Source organism: Columba livia, chromosome 1, assembly GCF_036013475.1.
Source record: "Columba livia isolate bColLiv1 breed racing homer chromosome 1, bColLiv1.pat.W.v2, whole genome shotgun sequence".
NCBI classification, from domain to species: Eukaryota; Metazoa; Chordata; class Aves; order Columbiformes; family Columbidae; genus Columba; species Columba livia.
The window spans coordinates 128,539,449-128,553,536 of record NC_088602.1 but is presented as its reverse complement, the minus strand read 5'-3'; the positions used below and the strand labels follow the sequence as shown (position 1 = coordinate 128,553,536).

Genomic DNA, 14,088 nt, shown 5'->3' with positions numbered 1-14,088 from the left:
TGAGGGACGCGGGAGGAGCAGGCTGGGGAGGGGAAGATCGTAAAGCGTTGCGTAGGAAATCCAGAGAAACACCCATCCTGCTCGATCCTGAAGATCGAGGGGGTGCCGAGGCGAGGGTCTGCAGACTGTATCCGGACCCCGCCGCCCATGCGACCCGGGCTCGGCGGGGCGGAGCTGCCAACCTGCAGTCTCCTCGACGGGTTGGCCGGGGCGGCCGCGGCGCTGCTCTGAGGACGCCCGTAGCTACCGGCTTCACGGCGTGAAAAAGGGCTGGCGGGAGGGGGGCGGGCTTGCCGCTGATTGGCAGCCGAGAGTTAAGCAGACCCCCGAGGAGGTAACCTGTCGCTCTCACGTCGCCCCCAGCCGAGGCGGAGATGCTGGAAGCGGGGGCAGTCCCGGCTTTTTCCGCGCCCCCAGGCGCGGGGACTCTTACTGCAGCGGGACTCTGGGAGCTGGGCTGCCCCGCAGACCTCGCCGCACCGCGGGAGAGAGACCGGCACGCCCGCTGAACGAGCTCGGTCCCAGCTCCGTGCGTGTTCCGCTGCTTTCTTCTCCTCGCTACCGGCCCGGTTCCTCTGCTCTGGGATGCCTCCCAACCTCACCGGTTATTACCGCTTCGTCTCCCAGGAGAACATGGACAATTACCTGCGTGCTTTAGGTAACTCCGCCTTCTTAATTCCACTCCTTTCTCCCTCTTGCTTCCGTCTTCAAAAATGTCAGCAGTTTGGGAGGGGAGGACGGGCTTTGGGAACCCTCTGGTCGTTCTGTCTGCGACCATCACTTTTGTGCTGTGGTGTGAGAGAGAAGAGGACATGGCTGGAGCTTCCTGACTACGAGTGGAGGATCTGTGGGGATGCAGTTAGAGAAGGGGTGCAAGTCATCCACAGATCTCCCCTCCCTCTCATCCTCCAGATATCAACGTGGTCCTGCGAAAATTGGTTTGCCTCTTGAAGCCCGATAAAGAAATCATCCACACGGGAGATCACATGGTCATCCGCACGATCACCTCCCTGCGGGACTATGTTATGGATTTTGACCTAGGAGTCCAGTTTGAGGAAGATCTGGGACCCGTGGATGGACGGAAGTGCCAGGTGAGAAGCCCAAACAGTGCAGTTTGACAGTGGACTGGAGGGCACTAGAAGTTCAGGGAATTGCTTCAGCTTTTGATTCACAAACCAGATGAGAGCCCAACCCAGAGCTGGCTTGTCCCCACAGGACCAGGAATAAGTGGTTCTCTGAGTAAATGACTCACAGTAAAGGAGAAGAGCACTGTACAGCCAGAAGCTCAGTACTTTGGGATCCAGAGGGTACTATCCTCTGGACTAAAGCTCTGAAAAGGCAGAACATTAGGCCACTTGGCAGTACGCTGTTGCACTTGGAAGCCAGAGGGTCATTCACCCTCCCACAGAGAGCATCAATCCCAAGGAGCCACCAAAGACACACCAGGAACTGCATTTGAACATGTGTCTGACAGGGTCAGTGTCATTGCTGGAAACTTGCCTTGGGATCACATCTTCTCTCCTTTTTTTTCAGACCACTGTTTCCTGGGAGGGCGATCAGCTGGTGTGTGAGCAGCTGGGAGAGAAGAGGAACCGTGGCTGGAGGCACTGGCTGGAGGGGGATCAGCTGCATCTGGTGAGGAGGGGTCCAGCGCAGCTTGCTAAATCTCAATTGCAGTGGGTGGGGGGCGACACACAGTGTGGGTGCTGCAGGTCCTGAGCCAGCTGTGTGGCTTTCAGCTCCACTCAGACTTCAGCCCCAGCTCCAAAGGGGCAGCCAGCCTTTCACACAAATATCTGCCTCCAGGGTTTAAAAGTTAACACAGCTCAGCAAAGACGATGTCCCTGCTCTGCCCTGCTGCCTGAGCCACTGGGGCTTTGAGGGGGGATCAGGAAGGGTGTGCAGCAGCATGTGGCCTGCAAGACCAGCATCAGGAGGGCAAGCAGGGCTGTGGTAATGGCAGCTAGCATCCAAGAAGTGGAGGATCCAACCTAAACTCATCTTTCACCCCGCTTTCCCCAGCGCATGACTGCTGAAGACGAGGTCTGTGTCCAGGTATTCCAGAAAGTGAAGTGATGCCCGGCTGGATGCCCAGCCGGGACCCTCGCTCCTGAGTGAAAACTGCCCCGGTATTGAAAATGAAACAAGACCCGAGAGAGCCGAGCCTCCTGGTAGCAGCGCGTTTTCTTGTGCTTCGCCTCTCGCCCTGCGGCGGCGAAACGGACCGGGGAGGGTCGGGACCTCCCGCGGCCGGGGGGTCACGGCGGGGCCGGGCCTGCGGAGGGCGGGGAAAGGAGGTCGCCAGGGTGGGCCGAGGCGGGGAGGGCGATGGGCCGCCGGCTGCACGGAGGCTCATTTCAGAATAAGAGCCAGTCGGGGAGGAGCGGGGCGGGGGTTGCTCCACGGGCGGCCCGCACCTCCGCAGCTCCCACGCTCCTCCTGCTGCCTCCGCCGAAGCCAAACCCCGCGTTGCCCGGCTGGGGCGCAGGAGGTGCTGCCTGAGTGGGCAAGGTTGACTGAGGCTGTGCATTCTTCCTCAGTCACCAACACCTGCCACCTCCTCTTGTGCCCTGTGGATGCCGCATTCTTCTCAGGATCCCGGGATAACTTGTCCTTCAAAGTCAAGGATTTTCATGTAATCGTGTGAAGTCCGAAGGCTGGGGCAAGTGAACTAACCCCATGTTCACTGCGCTCCTGAGAAGGTCCAAAGGGTGATGAAGGTTCAGGCTTTCCTCCTGGTGTGAGAAAACATGGCCTCTAGCCCCTACACTCCTTCTGACATTCCTGACAGTGTCTCCACATGGCCATCATACTGCTGTGGGTTCACAACTCCTCTCTATAATCAGAGACCAAGGGGCAGAACCAAAGGAGGTGATGTCCGCTGAAAAGTCAGACCAGTGCCAAAGACAGAGACTGCTAAAGACACCCGATGGGATGTGCACAAACCCACAGCCACAGGGAGTTATTTCTGAAATAAACTTGCAGTTGCCCCCCAACAGAAAGTTGAAGGGGAGTGTGCTCAGAAATGCATAGCTACTGACATCACAGAGAACCATGAGGTAGGCAAATTTTGAAAACACAGGCCCTTTCCAAGTGGAGAAAATGCTTTTTTTTTTTTTTTTTTTTTTTTTTTTTAATTCTAGCAGCTCATCTAAAAAAAGTAGCATTTTCCAAAGAGCTTCTTTTCAGGGACCTTAAAAGGTGAGTACCATAAGAAAAGCATTCTTTCAGAATATGTGATAAGCAAGGGGCCAGGGAGCTGCAGCTGTATAATATAATATAAGTATTATATATATAATATGTCATACTTATATTAATATATTAATATATTAATATATATTAATAATTAATATATTATTATATAATATTACATTATATATTACATATAATATAATATAAACCTTTGGCTCTTCAGGGTTGTCTCTGATGACATCCCAGGCTGCAGCACCTTGTCAATAGCCACAGTTCAAAAGTATCACTGGGTGGGACACATTCAAACCCAATGCAGACCATGCAGACCTCCACAACCCACCATTCCTTCTATCACAAGGAGCCTCTACATTACTTTTGTTGTATCATGAGGTTGCAAAAGGCCAAGCTTTGACTGATGCCAGCTGAAGTTGGTCCAACTGTTTCCCTCTTCCTACTCCTTCATACGAGAGTCCTCTGAGCTGCTTTTGATCCCCAACACCAGGCTCACTTCACCATGTCCAGGCTGATATTTTCCGGTCTGTTTGACCAACAACTAATTAACTAATTTCAGTCCCTGCTCCAAAAGCTGGTACAAATTTTCCTTTTCTGAGCCTATATTCTGGTTTGATGATAGATAGCTATTGTCTTCAGGTGGTTAGCCAGACTCTTTCAGGAGCATGCCAACCACCTCCACAATTGTCATGTAAGCCTATGACGAGATATACTGAGTGCATTGCATCTGATTGGTTGCCAGCCATCATATATCCATGACAGCCTCTTATACTCAGAAACCAGCTAGTTGGGCCAGCACCATAGGCAGGAATCACCCACCTTATGTGGTCTACAGTCATAATAAACATAAAGGATAGTACTCCAATCTATTCTGGGGTTTCAGTTAGTAACTATCAGCACTATTTCACTGTTTTTTCATTTGTATTCATGCTGCAGGTGCAATGCCTAAGTCAGATGGTGACTTTGCACAACAGTACCATATCGCTGACACATGAGCCTGTGAGAGATGAGGATGCTAGCATGTGGCAGGGAATAAAGTGTGATATTGGGAGGACACTGACTTCGTTCTTGCCCCTTGCTGAGCAGCCAGTGCTGCAGAACTACCTCCCTTCTGGGGTATTACACTTGGCTTTGCCCCTTGATTCAGAAGACATAGAAACAGACTGCCAAGATCCTGCTGCTGCTCACCATCTCATACCAGGGGAAAGACCCACTGTTAGAGTCCTGAGCCTTCTTTTGGTGTAGGTCATTGTGTGAGTCCAATGCAGGCAGGTCACAAGTACAACCAGAGGCCGCGAATGCAATTGCAAAGTGCAAATTTATTTTTGTTAACTCGCTACATGGGGATCTCTGAAACAGCACCTGAGTTCCTGGGCAGAGGTGACAAAAGCAGAGACGCAGGCACTGCAGAATTAAGCTGTGGTCAAAGATGAACGAGCCTGCTCATTTTGGTCTGTATATAGGGATTCACGCAGGCGCAATTTACCACACTGCTTTGATCTTTGCCTGCAGGAATCTCAAGGATATATGATAAGCTGCCTTTATGAATCTTTTCACAGGCCTGTTATCTAAACACAGAGGTTCTACTTGTGATTTATGTGTTTTACTACACCCTAGCTGCAGTCACTTGAGCATATTTACAGTTCTCCTTGCCATTCTTCCGCTATTCCCATACAGCCATCTTCTCCATATCAGCCAGAGCTGCAGGAGTGGCATGATTTGTTTGAAAGAGTGGTAAGCCACTGGGTAGCACAGGTCTGGCTGTGTGAAGTCCAAGCCTTATGGTGTTCCCAAAAGGCTGCAATAGGTAGTCAAACCAAGGAGTTGAAGGTGGAATGCTCTGGGAAGGCAGCTCAGTGTTTACACGTGAGCCTGGGCTTGTGGCCCTGCTGTACTGTAGGGCAGGTGGTGTAGCTGTAGGATGCCCAGCATCTGTCTTCCTTGCTTCAGCTCTGAGGATAAAGCACCAACTCATCTTCTGCTTCTCCCTCTCAGTGGATGACAGGGTCTGCACATCAGAGGATGATCTCCTGGCTTCTGAGGCTGTAGAGCAGGTTTCTTTCCAATGACCTGCTGCAACACACTGTATTCAAAGTAGGAGTCTCTCTCCATGAGAGGATGTCGGCATCTTTGACGATGCTGAAGATGTACAGTTTCTCTACTTTGCTCTGATAGTGTCTGGATTTATTGTACAGTCCTCTTGTAACCCAGCAGGCAGCAAACAGCTGCTAGTTTTGGCATTCTGTGGTCCTACATGTATTTTGCCCTTAAGCAAAGAAAGGCACAGACATCCTTCTGAGGAAAAAATGGCTCCTGCCTAACATAAAGAAAAGGTTTGCACAGAGCATCTGAAGGGCAATGCTAGCAGTTGGAGTGCTGGAGGAGGACTGAAGGCATAGCTGTATTGTTCAAATCAGGTCGGTCTATGGGACATGTTGTAGAGGTGGGCTGCTCCAGTTAGGCGTATCACCAACTAACCACTCTTGCTTTACCAGCTGAAGCACTCTCCTAGTACCCAAGATGGTGTTATTGGGGCAGGGGGAGGAAATGAAGACGTGGGAGATTTGCCTTGAAAGTGCCACAGGGAACTCCCAGTAGTGCTCCCTGGGTATAAAATTCCTTGTCAAGAACACACTGAAATGATCATCTTATAAATGATTCTCAGTCACATCTGTCTATCTGTGCCTTGCCAGGGAACACTTCCCACCAATGACTTGTTCATAACAGATCTCTCAGTGAGTATTAGTTTCCAGTGCTTGCCAGCTACTTTCCAGATGTGGTTTCTGAGTAAAAGCTTCTCTTCTGGGGGGACAGTAAGCCAGCAGAACCTGCTTCGGCACGGCACAGCACAGCAGTGTTATTGCCCAAGTACATTCGCCACACAGAGGAGATGTTTGGACAATATGAAGTACTGGGGTAATGTCCCCCACTTAATCTTAATTCCGATGTCTTGGACCATATGGTGTTACTATAGAGGCACTAATTAGATGTTCATGTGATGTTTTGCAGAAAAAAATTCAAAGGTGTTTGATGAGCAGGTTGTCTAGTCTTCAATGCACTTCCATAAATTTACCAAAGAAGCTTTCTTCACTCATTTTAACACTGTTTTCATCTTTATTCAACATGGTTTTGTAGCTGTGAATTATTTCCTATTATTTAGATGCAAGGAACTTGCTAGTTTATCTGAAATGACAGATGATTCTAAGAGAAAACACTAAAATTATGTTTTACCTCTTACACCAAAGCCAAGGAATTTTAAACTGTATCAAGTTGGTGGCACACCATACGTGTCTTGAGCACTGTGTTGATAAAGGCCTGAAAAGTGTTTCTGAGTTGCTATCTTTTCTCATTTCCACATTAAATACTGACAGCCTTATGTATCTATCTTGTTTCTCCTAAACATGCTTGCAGAACAGCAAGAAGGGTTCTTGAAAAGGGGCTTCTTCGCAGAATGCTTTGATTTCTAATTAATTTAAGTAATTAGTTCATTTTTATTAATATCTATTTAACTCAAATGTCTGAGGTTTCTTGCATTGCCTGAAGAAGCTCCTAGTTCCCGTCTCAAAAAACCTGAAGTACTCTTCAGCAAACCAGAACAGACAAAACCTGACTCCTATGACAGTTTGAGGGGGTTTTTTTAAGTTTAATTTAAACTTAATTTAAGCTTAATTTAAATAAATTAATTTAATTTGTTAAGACTAAAATTTATTATCTTCTTCCTACACCAGGAAGCTGCCCAGAAGGAGTCAGGGAGACTTCCTAGGAGAACAACTTTGAGGGGGAACAAACTGAGAGCAGCTGCTGGATTGCAGATCAAACCCTAGGAAGGGTCTCAAGCAGTCGTTCATCCTGCCTTCTCGCCCACAAGGAGGAACTGGGCTCTGCCTGGCCGGGCTGTGACGGCCCTAAAACCGCTCCCGGCGGCCTGCGTTCGCATGCTGTGGGGCAACCAGCAGCTCGGCAGCAGCTGGGCAGCAGAGGGCAGCAAGCGCCGAGCCGCGGGAGCCTGGTCCCCTGCCAGGGCCGGGCTTCTGTTCCCTTCCCCCGCCTCTCCCCACCTACCTGATCGGCCCCCGGGCTCACTCGCGGGCCGCCGCTCCGGAGCTCCGGCCGGGGCAGCGGGAAGGACGGGCCGGGGGGCGAGCTCATGGAAATGTGAGTGGGGGCGGCTGGGGTGGGGATGCGCAGCCACATCTTTGCGGGGAGGGAAACGGGAGTGTTAGACGCTTCCAACAAAGGAGAAGAGGGCAGACGGGCTACACCCATGGTTACTGTCCCTCTGTTAAAGCTTTGCTAGCATGTAGGGTTGAGGAAGAAGGATCATCCTGGCTGATATTTTCATGAGATGTCGGCAGTGAGCTTCTTTTGGAGGAACACTGACAGTCTCGTTCCCCAGAGGGGAAGAGGGGTGATCTGCAGAATGAGAAAAAAAACATGAGGGGCAACTTTTGGAGGAGAGGGATCGAGGCATGACTGGGTAGAGGGCTGCCCGGGAGGCACTGCAGGATTGCTGCTCAGCAAACTGAGCTTGAGATCTCCACAACCTCACCAAAGGAACTGGGCAGAGGTGCTAAACTAGCAATAGACAGAAATGGCCAGATGGCCCAGACCTGAAGGGAACCAAACTTCCCCTGTTTCTAAGGGACTCAGCCCCATGACTGCTGGGAACAAGCAGATGTTGCTCAGGAAAATCACCTATGTTTTTTCAAATTGCTTTCTGGTTTGATGAATCTCTTTGGCTGGGTCACAATGCCTTGCTGGAACCTGGGTAGTGCTGTCTTCGTTTCAGCTGTCCTTGTTCCTGAGTGACCCAAGCCAGAAGCTGCACCTGCAACTAGGTCTTCTCTGTTTGGATTCCATTAGACAGTTCACAAGTCACTTGTAAAGTCTCCCCTGATTTTGGATGACCTAATTTTGTTAAATGTCATAGTTTACTTGCCATGTTCACAGGCACGTTCCTTTTCTCCTGTGGGCCTTCCTCTTTTGGGGAGTGATCAGTTCCAGTCCAGTGCCAAGAAAGCTTTTTGGGGAGATCAGATCTCCTGGCTATCCCAAGCCATATCCCAACAATAACATCAGCATCTGGGATATCCATGTTCCAAGAGGCTATGTGGTAAAGCTGACCTTCAGATATTTTGACCTGGAGCCATCTGAGTCCTGCTTCTATGACTATGTTAAGGTATGTGTATAGATACCTGGGCCAAGGGGTGGCTGGAGGTGGGAATCTAGTGGCCAGCACATGCAATGTCTCTTCATTCAACAGACCTCCTCTCATGCTTCCCACAAAGGAAAGGGAAGGAGATAAAGATAGAAATGGGTGGAGCAGGTACTGGAAACTCATGGCTGGGTAATGATACATGGAGCAGGCTGAATCTTATGAGGCTACAGTGATTTTCCCTTAACCTTGACAGATCAAAGCAGACAAGAAGAACTTGGGCCGATACTGTGGCCAGCTTGGGTCAATCACAGGCAATCACCCAGGAAGAAAGAAGTTTGTATCTAAGGGGAACAGAATGCACTTGGCGTTTCATTCTGATTTCTCCAACGAAGACAATGGCACAGTGATTCCCTATAGGGGCTTCCTGGCCTATTACCAAGCTGTGGGTGAGTAGGCAATACCCTCACCATGCAGACAGAAGCCTGTGTGGCTCCAACCAATTTTCCTCCTTGTCAGACAAATAAAGAGAAGCTGTAAGCAAGCATATGGATCTCTATGTACTTTCAGTGTACAGCAGAGAGGTTTAATGCTTTCCTTCTCTTGTCCCTGTACGTCTTCAGATCTTGATGAATGTGACCCTAACAATGCTGCTGAGGAAGACGAAAGGCCTCGGTGCCAACATGTCTGCCACAACTATGTGGGTGGCTACTTCTGTTCTTGCCGGGCTGGCTACCAGCTTCAGAGTGACCTCCACTCCTGCAAAGGTAAATTGAAATTTTGAAAGATCAGAGGATTCAGGGGAAGGAGCCCTTCAGCCAGATAGGGTGGGAGAAGTGACTTAGAGAGCAGTTGACTGGGCTGCAGAAGTCGCAGCTCCACAATGTGACCTCTACGTTCTCCCTCTACACCAGTGGAGTGCAGCAGTGAGTTGTTCACAGAGGCATCTGGGTACCTAAGCAGCCCCGAGTATCCCCAGCCCTATCCTGAAGACCTCCAGTGTAACTACAGCATCCGTCTGCAAAAGGGCCTGTCTATCTCCCTGAAGTTCTTGGAACCCTTTGAGATTGATGATCACCAGCAAGTCCGCTGCCCTTATGATCAGCTTAAGGTACTGGAGATTAGTAAACTACTTCCAACCCTGCTGCCAGACTTGGACAGGAATTCTGGGTACACCCATATTTGGACGAGAAATATGGGGTCAGTATAGGGAGAATGCCCCAGTATGAAGGACTGAGCTCTTCCTTTGTCCCTCCTTCAGTGCATGCACTTTACCATTGTCCTGAGGTCAGGGGCTCTGGGTCACAAGCCCCTGAGTGGAGCAAAAAAAATCATCCTTCTTTCAGTTTTATCTACCTTTGATTTAATCTCAGGATTTAAAGGGATTGATGGCTCTGATTCCCATGGTAAAGGAGGTGAGCTTGTGGTATGTCAGCCCTTTGTTCTGATCTGTCAGTGCAGAAATCAGCAAAAATGGGTCAGACAACCAGCCCTGTTCACCATCATAGGCACTGTGGCAAGCTTGGTCTGGATTGAAATAGGAATATTGGGGCAGAGATGCATGTGTGTTTCTGTCCCTGTGACACCTGTTTTCCCCATCAGATCCAAGCACATGGGAGAGAGATTGGTGAATTCTGTGGCAAGGAGTCACCTGGCAGCATTGAAACCAACAGCAATGAGGTGGACATCCTCTTCCTCACCGATGAGTCAGGGTTCAGCCGTGGCTGGAAGATCCACTACACCTCGAAGAGTAAGATATTTCTTACGCAGAGGCTATTACAGCCCATCTACACCATTTATTAATACCAATTCACTTTGTCCCATTCCATTCTCTGAAAGAAATGCGGTGCCCGCAGCCTGTCCCACGAGATCAGTTTACCATCATCAGAGACCCGCAACCTGTGTATCAATTTCAGGACTATTTCATTGTCAGCTGCAAGACTGGGTATAACCTGATGGAGGTGAGATCCCTTCTCTACTCCCTTCAGTTATATTTAGGCTTCTCTTCAGTTTGTGTAAGTCTTTGATCTTTCAGTAAAACTTTCCTTTGGGGTTTCATGCATGGTAACCTCTTGCAATTCCTGCTTCTTCCTTGCTTCTGTTGGCTTTCTTCCAGTGGTTTATCCTTTCCTAGTTTCCTTCTTCATGCAGTTACCGTTTCACAAAGCCCTGGTAGAAGATGAGAGACAAAGATCCCATGAAACACTGGTAAACAAGAATATCTCTTTGGAAGGATATGAATTCAGACTTGAAGCAGCAGATGTTATCTGCCTCCCTTGCCATCTTATTGCCAGGACTGGGTAGCACTTGTCACACTTTCATTGTTGATGGCTCCTGATACCTTGGCCTGCTATGAAGAATTTGTAGCCTGTGGCAAATGCAGGATAGAGGGAAGGCAGCCAAGGGAGAAGACAGCAACTGGAACAGACTGCAGGGGGGCAACTATTGGACAGAAGTGGAAAGATGGGCAGATAGAATAATATTTTAATGTGGGGAGGGAATGTAAGGCTCTCTACAACCAACAAAGATGTTTTCTTTCCCATGCAGGGCAACCGAAAACTGCCGTCCTTCACAGCTGTTTGCCAGGCTGATGGCACATGGCATCAATCCATGCCCCGCTGTGAAAGTGAGTGATCTGAGAACAGGGATTATGTCCCCTGCTGTGGCTTTCCCCCTCCAACAACATAATGAGTTCAGACTCTATAACTCAGTTTGTCTGTGGCAGTAGACTCATGGATATACTGGCTGGAAGGACCTGCAGAGGTCCACAGTTGACTTTCGTTACATTTTTCCACTTGCAAAAACTTTAATGTTTTTCCTCCCTTACAAAAACGCATAAAACATCACCTATAATGTTGTAACATCTAAAAGCAAAAGATCCCAGTCTGGGATCCATTTTAGAACAACCTCTCTCTGCCCACTGTACTAAGTGGTCCTTGACGTCATGGCCACAATCCAAGTTGAGCCTAAACCTGCAGGCAGTAAGGCTATCTTGTGATTATTCTGTTTTTTTCTTTCTTGTAGTTGTGAACTGTGGCAACCCTACAGACCTGACCAATGGGGCATTCAGCTATGTTAACAAACCTGCAAACAACAGCTACCTGTCAGTGATCACGTACCAATGCAATGAACCATATTATCACATTGTCACTGGAACAGGTGGTGGTGAGTCCTAATCGCACACAGACATTGAAATCTGTGTGTGAAAAGCCCGCTTAGATTTTCAGTTAGAATTGTCTCTGCTCCCCAGGCTTGGGGCTCCCCAGTCTTTCCTTGACTCTGCAGCATAGCTCCTGAGGCTTCTTGTCTCAGCCTATTCCCACCCTGCTTCATTCCCAGAGTCCATCACATCCTTCCTCTACACTCTCCTTAACTTTTGCAGAAGGTCATCTTCTCTCATCTGTGATGTATTCTTCTGTAGTGGATTTCATTATTTCACTGAAATTTGAGGCATGGTGCCTAGGAATCACCAAAATTATGAAACTTTGCTACACCAGCCTGAGTTGCTACAGATGCAAATAAATAAACTTACACTCCACTCCACTGTAACACTGTTTACCCCTTTGGAATATTGTTCAGCAGCAGAGACATCTAAGGGCTAAATAACATACATACAGAAAAACTGATTTTTATGCAGCAGGTCAGAAAAATTAAGGTAAAGTTCAAAACCATTCACATGCCTTCTTTTTGCACTTATGATTCTACAGAAGTAGTGCCTGAGCTTTACTGGTCTCCTTGGAACTGAGGTGCTTGGAGATGTACATGCTATCCAGAGGGAGACATTCCAGACTGTACCACAGGTGGCTTTTCCTGGGAAAGGGTGCCTTTGAGATGGAAGGGTTGAGTGCAGCATGTGGGACACCTTGGAGAGAGGAAGCCCTGGAAAATACTTCTATTCTATTCTATTCTATTCTATTCTATTCTATTCTATTCTATTCTATTCTATTCTATTCTATTCTATTCTATGCCGTGCCGTGCCGTGCCGTGCCGTGCCGTGCCGTGCCGTGCCGTGCCGTGCTATCCTAATTTTCGCACCTCATGGCTGCAGGCCTAGGTCTCATTTACTTCCCTCTCATCCTACAGACAGATTCACCTGCTCTTCTGAGGGAACCTGGGTGGATGGAGATGGCCAGGTGAAAATTCCTGCCTGCTTGCCAGGTCAGTAAAAGACTCTTCATCTGATGTTTACTGATTCATGCTTAGAGTCAGTACAAAGCCAGGACATCATGCAGGGTCATGACTTCCTTGCATTTCTCCACAGTGTGTGGGAAGCCGGTCAGTCCCGTCACTGAAGTCCAGCGGATCTTGGGTGGCAAGTCAGCAAGGACAGGCAGTTTCCCTTGGCAGGCTCTGACTCACATCCATGGACGAGGGGGTGGTGCGCTCCTAGGTGACCGCTGGATCCTGACTGCTGCCCACACCATATTACCCAAAGAGACAGCCAGGAACAATGTAAGCCTGGACCAGCTAGCAGAGGAGGCTGACATTTTCCTTGGTCACACCAAGGTAGAAGAGCTTCACAAGATGGGTAACCACCCTGTACGTAGGATCTTTATCCATCCAGACTACAATCCTAACGATGAGCACAACTTCAATGGGGACATAGCCCTGCTGGAGCTGAAACATCCTGTAACCCTGGGCCCTATGGTACTGCCCATCTGTCTGCCAGATACTAGCAACAATACTTTCTATGCAGATGGGCACATGGGCTATGTGAGCGGCTTTGGTGTGGAAAAAAACTTTATTTCAAATAATTTGAAGTATGTAAGCCTACCAGCAGTTGCTCGAGAGAAGTGTCAAAGTTGGCTGGACAGTAAGAAGAGAGATATACCTATAGTTTTCTCCGAGAACATGTTCTGTGCTGGTTTCCTCACAGTCAAACGGGATACCTGCCAGGGGGATAGTGGAAGTGTCTTCACAGTGTTAGACTCAGAAAGTGGTCGCTGGGTGGCTATCGGTATTGTTTCTTGGGGTATCGGCTGTGCTGAAGGTTATGGCTTCTACACCAAGATCCTCAACTATGTGGACTGGATCAAAGGGATAGTACGGGAGGATAGCCGCTCAATGTTGCTGTCCTACTAGCTGAAGAATCACTGATAGCATATAAATTTCCAGACACAGCAAATCTTATCTAAAGCTTTTGATGGTGTCTGAAAAGCTTTCCAAACACACATGCCACGTAACCTTCATCATGAGCACTTCTGAAAGCCACCAGAGTGGTAGTATCAAAACTTACCAAAGCTGCTGTACCATTGGCAGTTTGTGGGACTTCTTCGTGAATGTTCTAGCTCTTCCAAATCTTATTACTGGATGAAGCTTTAATAAAATAAGAAATTCTCAAGACAGCAAACATGTTATTGTTTGAAGTGCTGACAATATCATCAAATTACAGCAGTCAACTTTTGTACTCTATTGTGCAGGGCAGCAGACTTTCTTGAAGGATGTGGTACTTTGTGCTGAGTACAGTGTACATATGCCCGTTTGCATTAGTGAGATTCTATTAATATTAAAATAATTGCTGGAGAAAACTGGTGTGTTATGTTTTTCTCTCCTTTTTTTTTTTTTTTTTTAAACAACTACTTAATATTCCCCATCACTGAGAGCAACTTCTGGACTTTAAATAGGCATTGCTTTACTTACCACTAAAGTGTCTCCAGTTCTGCAATGGTTGTGACAGTTGCTCACCTGTAACAAAATTGCCATTAGATTAGGAGTCTGAAACTCCAGGT

At 48.3% G+C, this 14,088-nt stretch overlaps 2 protein-coding genes across 2 annotated transcripts; both read left to right on the top strand.

The window, feature by feature from the left end:
* Positions 1-389: 389 nt before the first annotated feature.
* RBP5 (retinol binding protein 5) lies at positions 390-2,163 on the top strand. Its single transcript, XM_005506295.4, has 4 exons — positions 390-658; positions 913-1,091; positions 1,534-1,635; positions 2,023-2,163. The coding sequence occupies exons 1-4, from the start codon at positions 586-588 to the stop codon at positions 2,074-2,076; spliced, it is 408 nt and encodes a 135-aa protein (XP_005506352.1). The 5' UTR covers positions 390-585; the 3' UTR covers positions 2,077-2,163.
* Positions 2,164-7,184: 5,021 nt separating this feature from the next.
* Positions 7,185-13,887, top strand: C1R (complement C1r). Its single transcript, XM_005506294.3, has 11 exons — positions 7,185-7,359; positions 8,155-8,383; positions 8,616-8,808; positions 8,983-9,126; positions 9,274-9,470; positions 9,962-10,109; positions 10,199-10,320; positions 10,907-10,985; positions 11,384-11,524; positions 12,443-12,517; positions 12,621-13,887. The coding sequence occupies exons 1-11, from the start codon at positions 7,352-7,354 to the stop codon at positions 13,439-13,441; spliced, it is 2,157 nt and encodes a 718-aa protein (XP_005506351.2). The 5' UTR covers positions 7,185-7,351; the 3' UTR covers positions 13,442-13,887.
* The last annotated feature ends 201 nt before the right edge of the window (positions 13,888-14,088 follow it).